The sequence below is a fragment of the Lepisma saccharinum genome, chromosome 24, assembly GCF_977018435.1.
Source record: "Lepisma saccharinum chromosome 24, izLepSacc3.1, whole genome shotgun sequence".
NCBI lineage: Eukaryota > Metazoa > Arthropoda > Insecta > Zygentoma > Lepismatidae > Lepisma > Lepisma saccharinum.
In genome coordinates this window covers 48,776,585-48,786,227 of record NC_139252.1, presented here as the reverse complement: position 1 = coordinate 48,786,227, position 9,643 = coordinate 48,776,585, and the positions used below count along the sequence as shown (strand labels likewise).

The 9,643-nt window shown below is 40.3% G+C and overlaps 1 protein-coding gene across 1 annotated transcript; it reads left to right on the top strand.

The window, feature by feature from the left end:
- Positions 1-1,931: 1,931 nt before the first annotated feature.
- Positions 1,932-2,519, top strand: LOC145978179 (uncharacterized). Its single transcript, XM_083110619.1, has one exon. The coding sequence runs from the start codon at positions 1,932-1,934 to the stop codon at positions 2,517-2,519; it is 588 nt and encodes a 195-aa protein (XP_082966745.1).
- The last annotated feature ends 7,124 nt before the right edge of the window (positions 2,520-9,643 follow it).

Sequence of the window (9,643 nt, the reverse complement as noted above, 5' to 3'; positions counted from 1 at the left end):
GCAGTAGCAAGGAAAGGCAGCGTTGCCAACCCTAGCTATAAGTACTGAAACCATCCGTAAAATGTATCCACCACAACTAGGGACAGCATTCCAAGCATTATGTACCTATTCCCTTGCAATTCATTCCAAACAAATAAATAGTGCAAATTCAAAGTCTACATTGTCGGTGAGGCAAGGAACAGCTGTTTGTATCGAAATAGGAAAAGGTGCGGGTAATTGGGACGGAAAGTAAAACGCGTGAAAACCTGCAGAGATAATTGCAGAGAACGTTTTGCTTTTTATCTGGTCCGTGAGGCAAACACGATATCTAAAGGGCCTCCCCCATGGCGGAGTGGTAGCGTCGTTGCCTTGCAATCAAGTGGTAACGGGTTCGATACCCGGTTGAGGTTCATGACACAGTGGTTCGGAACCCACTTTAAACTGTAGGTCCAGTCCCGATTAGCCTTACTGTGCATAAAGTGGACCGAAAACATAAAATCAAAAAAACAAAAAATATTTAAAGTTGATACTGAATAGATTGGGTTCAAGCCACCACGATCTTACGCAATGTTTTATAACGGCAACCATCATGTCATACAGTTATGTTTGAGTTATTGTTGTACGTATTATTATATATGTAAAATTACTATATCAATAGGGTAACAATAACAATGTATCTGTATTCTATTAGTGTTATGGCCATACCTATTGCCATAGTCATCCATACGCGTAATAAGAACGCTAACCAAAGAAATCGTTCCCAGTAATTCTGTAATGTATTGAATTAAAAATGGAAAGTACAACCGTACAACGAAGAACTGGAAAGTTACAGCACTTATTAGAAAATAATATACGTGTAACAGTCCAAGAATTCATTTCGATCTAAATATTTTCTGGTAAACAGAACCATAACAGTGAAATAAGTGTTTGGTGTTATTATTCCTTATTTTGTTATTATTATTATTATTACAAACGCAAATAATAAAATGTCTGATAAGCGTGAAATTCTACTACCCTTTCCAGTAGTCTACAGAATAAATTCAGTGAGCAGCGTTTGTTTCCCGTGCGAGGCTGGCAACGCTGACTTGGAGCCAGTACGGTCGAATCTGCAACTGTATTTCCGCGCGCGGAGTTTTGAACGCTATGATTTACTGTTTTGGTTGTGGCTATTGGAGTAGCAATATTTGGCATATCCGTGTGCACAATGGAAGCTGAGAATAGGAAGCGTTGTGTTTTACACAAGCAAGCACATGAGATCGTGTACAACGTGTAAAATCGAGGCCGAGCAGAAAACGATTGTGGAGGGCGAAGCTGAGTGCCATGTTGCCAGACCTCAAGAAAGGTCTGCCGCGGCGTGCGGGGTAAGTTTGCGTTCAGTGCAGAGAATTGTGAGCGAGGGGAAAAAATCTGTTCGTGCAAGTGGGAGTGCTGTATTTCGATCATCAGGCAAAAATCCTCGCCGAGAAAAGCCTGTTACCGATATTGATGATTTCGATAAGAGCATATTATGCAGGGAAGTTTTGAACATGTACAGAAATGGTGAATTTCCTACATCATTGAAACTCGCAAAGAAAATGAAGGCGCAATGTAAATTTGTTGGAAGCCGATGGTCTATGCTGCGTATTCTAAAGAGCATGGGGTTTAAATATAGAAAATGCAATGATGGACGGAAGATGTTAATGGAAAGGACGGATATCGTAGCTGCGAGAGCTGCATTCTTGGGAAAGATTCATTGCATCAAACAAGAAGGAAAATCACCTGTTTTCTACCTCGATGAAACGTGGGTTAACGTTGGCAAATGAACGATGGTACGGGTGGCCTAAAAGTTCCTGTAGGAAAGGGGGGCGTCTGATTGTTTGCCACGTTGGCTCTGCAAACACCGGCTTCCTTCCAGATTGCAAATTGATTTTCAGAGCAAAATCTAAAAGCACATTACCGATTACCACAACGAAATGACTGGTGCTGTTTTTAAGCAGTGGTTTGAAGAAAAATTAATTCCGAACCTTCCTCCAAATTCCACTATAGTTATGGATAATGCCAGCGTACACTCTGTAGAGTTAAATAAGGCCCCAACAACAAATACCAGGAAAGCAGAAATAATATCGTGGCTGGAAAAACACAATATTCCCCACGCATCTTCGCAGAGCTTTTACTTTTGGTCAGGAATCACAAGCCGACGTCGAAATCATACGAAGTGGATACACTTGCAAGAGGATTCGGCCACCAAGTTTGTGCGTCTGCCCCCGTACCATTGCCAATACAACCCCATCGAATTAATCTGGGCGCAAGTGAAATCTTACGTTGCAGAAAAGAACAGCACTTTTAAAATGGCTGATGTCGAAAAGTTGACGCACAAGGATGTAGCGAAAGTGTCGGTTTCTGCCTGGGAAAAATGTGTGCAACATGCAGAACGTCTGCAAGAAGAGGATTATCACCGTGAAATCTCTCGAGACAGCATCATGGAGCCCTTCGTTATCAACCTCCAGGACTCCGACTCCGAAGACACTGACGGTGAAAATGAATCTTCTGAATCTGAGTAAAATTGCAGGTATGTATGTTCAGTTGCCGCATTCTTATCCTATTCATTTCTGTTTTGCGATTTCATTTGTATGTTTATAATTGTAGTATCTATGGAGACAAAAATGCTTCGATTTGTTCGCTTAATGTCAAACGAAATTTCTTTTTTTTATTTTGGCTCAAAGATCTTGTTCATCGTTTCATTGCGGTGCGTGCGAAATACATCGCATATCCACGCGGCCGCGGATGTGGCAACGCTCTGCGCGAAGGTAGCAGACGACCGCCTTCCCAGTTGCTCTCTAGTCTAAGAGGGATGTCTTCTTTATGCATTTTAGGAATGCCGAATGCCACAGGGATAGTTCCTTTCTTACAATTTTCAGTTAGCCTTTTCTTCTCGCTCCTACTTAATGTTATGCTAATTTCAATCTCTCTTTTTGCATCTCTCCTAATTTTATAAGTGGGGTCTTTGCCTATCTCTATGTAGTCAGGACCTATAAAACACTCTTCTAGTTTACTCCGATAGTCTTCTTTACTTATGACGACCATCCTATTTCCTTTATCCGATCTTATTATAAATATATCATTTTTTTGGCCCATTTTTTGACATTGTCTAATCTCTTTCTATATCCTTTACTGTTCTTTCCCCTATGTTTATCAAACCCTTTTTCATTCTCTTTCTGGATTTGTTGTTCTATAATATCGTGTATCTTACTCATTACCTTCCTCTTATCATCCCTATCATCTAGGATAGCCCCTATCCTTTCTGTAGCGATGATAAACTCCTCTTTGTCTATTTCCACGTTTCCTATCGCAAACTTTTGGCCTTTTTCCATAATGATATTCAAATCCGGGTGCAATTCCTTATTAGTTAGATTAAGCACATTGCTTTTCACTTCTCCGTTTTCCTCCCTCTTATCCGCCTTCCTTCAAATTCTTCCTTATTCTAGTTAACATGTTTTGAATTCTTCCTATTCTCATTCTTAGCCGCTTCCACATATTTGTGATGCCTTTCTTCTACTCTGTTCCAGGTTATCCCATCCATTGTCGAGCTTAGCTCTAAATGTAATTCTAAATATTCGCTATTTAGTTTATGCACCTTACCGTACGCTTCTCTTATACAACTATTGATCATCCCCATTTGACACTTCTTTTTTCTGATCTGATTTACACAATGGAGTAAATCCCCATTTTAGAAATTTCGGAACGCATCCAAAATATGAATATACATGTAAACACATACAATTACACTCTCACATATAACAATACAAACATTTGTTTGGTTCTTGTTTTTCTTTTTTGTGATATAGGCATTTTCCTGTTTTGAAATTTCAAGCCCAGTCTTAAGACTTATCAATCACACCTCGTAAGTATACATATGCAATATACACATACAATATACACACAATAATGACAAACTATTCTGTTTGTTATATACAGCATTTCCATATATATCTATATCCACATTTACAAACATATCTACATACATCTCACATTTTCCTTTTGCGAGATTTTCGTTTGTAGGAAGTTTCTGAAGTCTTCCTGTTGATGGTCCAGCTATAGTCCACTAACATATTAGGATTCCATTTTCCCTGGTAACGCTTCTCCATCATAGCGATCTGCTGATGGAACCTCTCCCCATGTTCATCACTAACAGCACCGAGAAACTCTGGGAAGAAGTCCAAGTGGGAGTGTAAGTAGTGCAACTTAAGAGACTTGTGACACCCCATGTTTTTTAAACATGCCACAATGTTCTCCACTATTTCCACATAATTCACCGCTTTCTTGTTTCCAAGGAAATTGACAGGCATATCTTTATATATAACCATGCTGCTTTTTCCTTTTCATCCAGTAGTGCAGTGAAATGATCACTCTTCATGACTGTCCTAATTTGTGGGACGATGAATACACCTTCCTTGAGCTTCGCATCTGTCGTGTGGGGAAACATTTCTTGAAGACATTCATAGGCTGCACCCTCCCTACCCAGGGCCTTTACGAAAATCTTCATAAGACCGAGTTTTATATGGAGTGGAGGCAGCAGGATCTGTTCCCTATCGACAAGGGGATCATACAATACATTCTTCTTCCCTGGTTCTAGATTGCTTCGCTTTGGCCAGTTCTTCACAATGTAATGTTTGTCGTTCGTATGGCTGCATGAGAACCTGGTGTAGCCTAACTGCATACCTAGGAGGAGCGATACAACCTATAGATTGGCACAGATCACCCACTTATAAGTAGGGTATTTCAGACATTGTAGAATATGCTTCAATGTGTTGTATGTATCTTTCATCTGTGCAGAATGCACTACAGGAATGGAGCTTTTTTCAATCCCATTGTGGAGAAGCACACATTTCAGACTAACCTTTGAGGCATCTATGAAAAGCCTCCATTCCTGTGGGTCGTGTTCAATTCCCAATGCTGCCAGTAAACCTTCAATGTTAATGCAGAAACAAATGGTTCCATCCATTAAAAAAAGGTCTACGGATGCCTTGTGTCGCTGACGATAAGAGATACTGACATCAGTAGGAATTACATTCCACTCTTTCAGGTGAAAGCCCAAAAGTTCTGCTTTGGCCTTGCTAAGTTCAAGATCGCGAACAAGATTGTTAAGTTCTTTCTGTGTAGGATGATGGACGTCTTGAGTTGGAAACTGTAAAATCTTCATCTTGTACCTCTGGTTCAGCAGGAGATTCTGCATCTTCTTCGTCAACTGTCCAGTGTGCAGGGGGCTGAGGTACATGCAACTCTGGGATGTGGGGAACAGGACGAAGTGCAGATGCTTAGTTTGGATACACAATCTTCCTTTTCTTTGCCATCGTCATGCCTTTTACACTTGGTGTAGCACAAAAGTAACAGTCCTCAGTATGGTTCTTTGGTTCTCGCCAAACCATGGGCACTGCAAATTTGCATAGATACTCCCTTCCAATTCCGCCACTCCATCAGATGCACAGCGTATGTATTACAGCAGAAATGAGGAGCCCATGCTTTGTTCTGGTCACCCACCTTACAACGAAAGTACAGGTCATAAGCCTTGCAGACAACAGGTGTGAGCTTCCTTTTCTATGCAGTAAATACATACTGACCAAATGTAGCAGAAATTGTCACTTTTGTTCACACATGAGCATGGAATTTTATTGCAAAACTTCTCGCTATCTCTCAGGAAATGACACACACCTAACCTGAAACAAAATTTGAAGTTAGTTCTCTATATAAAAATTTTCCAAGTTAGGTCTAGGTATAAGATTAACTAACCTAACCGAACGTGGTATCTCAGAAACCAGAACCAATGAGAGATTTTTATTGGTAATTTTAAAATCAGCATACCGAATTTAGGTAAAAGACGTTACTTTAATTTAGGAACTAAATCCATTGTTGTCCAGTGTAGTCTGTAGTTCAGCTATTTCCCGATGATGGCGCTAAAATCAAACATTATAATCATGCTTTTAACATTTTAACATTGAGGAGATATCAAATCTTTCCCCAAAAGAGGTAGATAGTCTGTAGTTCAGAAATTTCCCGATGATGGTGCTGGTACAGCGCCTTGAATAATGTAGTGTGGAAAACGACCCAAGAAACTAGTTCCCCAGATGGATGACAAACATAGATGGCAGTGCGATCAGTACGAATGCTAATTTTCTTATGAAAGTAATGTGGCTTAGTTAGTTTTTGGAATATATTGTGTAGATTTGTTTGTCTTGAAATGCGGTACGTGAATTGATGGAAACAGTTATATTTGTGGTGTGATTTGCAGTCACGAAAGAGCATTAATTTGGAAAGAAAAGTAAAATAAAATTAATAAATAAATAGCATGTGTAACACAAGAAGAAATATCGCAAAGTGATTCCGGACGTCAGGTGTTGGATTGTGTACTAGAGTTTTATTTTTCTATGTTATTAGAATATAAATAGTATTCTGAGAGATATTTCATACCAAGGTGACAAACCACAAGTGTCGCTTGGAAGCGAGCAGTCCGTAATCAATGCAGCCTTTCGAACCGTAGGGACACAAGCTCTGACTGCACCGTTTCCTCAAGGAGATTTTACACCAAAGCAACACGCGACAAACGATACAAGAATTTCACACCAAAGTGACACGGGTCCTTCGGTTCAAGGCAACTTTCATACCGAAGCTACATATGTTGCTTGGAAACGAGCCAATCAAGAGCAACATTTCACATCGTAGCGGCATGACGGGAAGCACAGGCCAGCGTTCGGTTGGTGAAATCCTCAAGCGATAAGTGTCGCGTGCCGCTTGTCGCTTTGGTACACAATCTCCTAAAGCAATACACTCATTGCATCGCGCATACGCGAACAACAAACCACGGCAACATGTTGCAAGCTATTGAGGAAATGGTAATGTCCGGTTTATCGTGTTGCCTATCTGTTGTTCGCACAATTAGCAGCGAACGCTTGCTAATAGACTGAAGGCACCATGTCACCTGTCACTTAGTTGGGAACTCCCCCTGTAGCGCGTCGCTTCTGTCTGAGCACCCTTCCTTTAAGGAGCTTTCCGACCGAAGTAACAAGCAGCACGCGAATACGCCATATGAACGTGTCGTTTGCTGTTTGGACCCTCATGTGCAATGAATGCTATTTTACAGTCTGGAAGTGTGTGTCACTAGTGTGACGGTGTGAACATCCCATGTCGCTTGTCCCATTGGTTTGAAAGTTTCCTTACACTCATGTCGATGGCACTAAGAAAGTTTTGTGGGGTTCCCCTTGTCGTTTCATGCAATTATCATTATCATCATCGCCGCGATTAGTTTAAAGCGGAAGAAAAGAGACAGTAAATATAAAAAATACAAATGCTTCGGTGTGTATATCTTTAAAAGAAATGATGATGATAATAATAATGAACCTAATTCATACACAAAAATTTAGTTGCCAAGAACATTCCACGCATATTTTTTCTCCCGTATTATTAACGAAAGTATGACGATAACAGGACGTGGTCGACTGTCTAGAATGTTCGTTAATATCTTCGCGACCACTGTACCAAATATCTAGCAATTATCACATTCATAGAAATGCTTCATGTAAAAGAATCAGACGTTGCAGCGAAAACTCCATTTACTTCCATTATAAGCAGACGAACACCAAGCACCGGGATCAGCGCCTCTAGCGGTATCCTTTCTGAGTGGAACCTGCCAGAGAGGCCAAAACCGTCCGTTTTCCACACTACGTTATTCAAGGCACTGTAGTGCTGGAATGAACTATACTATAGATCGACCACAAGGAAAAAAACCTTGGGAGGACAAGTCCCCGCGCAGCTTTCCCTTCTTCCCCCCACCTCGGGCCATAAGGAAGCATGGTCAACTCTCCCCCTCCCCTACTCGCGGGGGTACGGTGCACAGGAGTCGCGGGTCTGCGCAGGTTGTTTTGCTCATGGTTCCACTATAGAATCATGATTTTAAAATGGAGATATTCAATGTTTTCCCAATAGAGGTAAATAACGTGTAGTTCTGCTACTTCCCGATGGTGGCGCAGAAATCAAATATATTAAAATCTCGCTTTTAAGATGAGGTTACCAATCTTTCCCAGAGGAGGTAAATAATCTGAAGTGCAGCCATTTTACGATGATGGCGCTGAAATATATTAAAATCGCGCATGGAGATATCCAATCTTTTCCCGAGGAAGGTAAATCTGGAGTTCTGCCATTTCCCGATTATGGAAATGTCCCCCAATATATATATATATATATATATATATATATATATATATATATATATATATATATATATAAACAAACCGTTGTGCTGGATAATCATTCACGCAGTGGATCGAGTTAAAATGTCTTCCCAGCATATAATAATAATAGTGATAAAACATTTCTAATAAATTGGGTTATTAAGCATACTACTATTACTACTGCTAATTATTATTAATTTATTATTAAAGTTTTATCATTGGGCTGACCATCCAATAAAGATTTCTGGCAACACAAATGGATAAATACTTAGCTCCCAGACAAAAATTTGTGGTTGCACCTCTCGACTTCTTGTGTACCTTGTATATGTTGTTAATGTGCTTAATGATTTGGTAGGGAAAATTCTGGCATTTTGCACCCCACAAACTTATCAACGTAGCTACGTCTCTACGATTAGGGGCGGGATCATTGACGGCGGAACAAGAATGGGAGGCAGAGAGCGGCAATTTGTTCCGGGGGGAAAGTCACAATATGCATTTAATTTAAATACCGTGCAAAAAAAGGTCCATATTCGTCTAAAAGTTTTTATTAAATTGCTTTCCTTCCTTGTTGGTCGACCGCCCCTGCTCCCGTTTGGCGCTGTCACTGGAAGGAAGGAGGATTGGTCTTTTGTTCCACCGTTCATGAAAATAATTGCAAGGTGGTTTTTATAATATCTTCTGACATACAGAAAGTTTAAATCAGTTTAAATGGCTAGGAAGTATGGCAAATTGGCAACATCTGTATTTGGTTTCAACAGCTGTGGGCTTACAGTGTTGCAAACTGACGTTTTTTGCAACCAACCCTTGTCACTCTCTTTAGACGAGGTGTTTGTCACTGGGCCAAACCACAGGAAAAACTAGGCTATTCAGGAATTATACTCTGGCTAAACTAAAGTAAAGAGCAGTGTGAAATCTTGGGGGGGGGGGGGACGGGGGATTTCCCCCACCAACAATTTTGACCTGAAAAATCCCCCACCAAAAATTTTCCGGGGGAGAGTCTTTTTTGTAACAACAAAATATAAGCAATTAGTATTTACTTCTTATGTACTTTACTAAGGATAATATCGAAAACACACAAAATGGTGAGTGCAGAATGTTTTATCTCTTTTTCAAGAGATTATTACTCTGTCTACACCAGTGATCAGAACGCTACATTTCAAAAGTAGCTTCGCTACAGCTACTCTTCCAAAATGTAGCTTCGCTACAGCTACAGCTACATTTACCAAAAAAGTAGCTCGTTACGCTACTCATGTGCGCTACTCGCTACATCGCTACTTCTGCAAAGACTTAAGACAACCATTTGGATGTTCAAAAGACACGCCCCTCCCCCTCCCCAGTATGATAGTTGTACTTACTGGAAAATAGATTCTGTTATTTATTATCATGATTCCGGTCGTTTGATAATTTTTAAATCAGTGTAACTTCAGTTACTTATTTTTACTGTAGTGTTTGAGAACAACGTA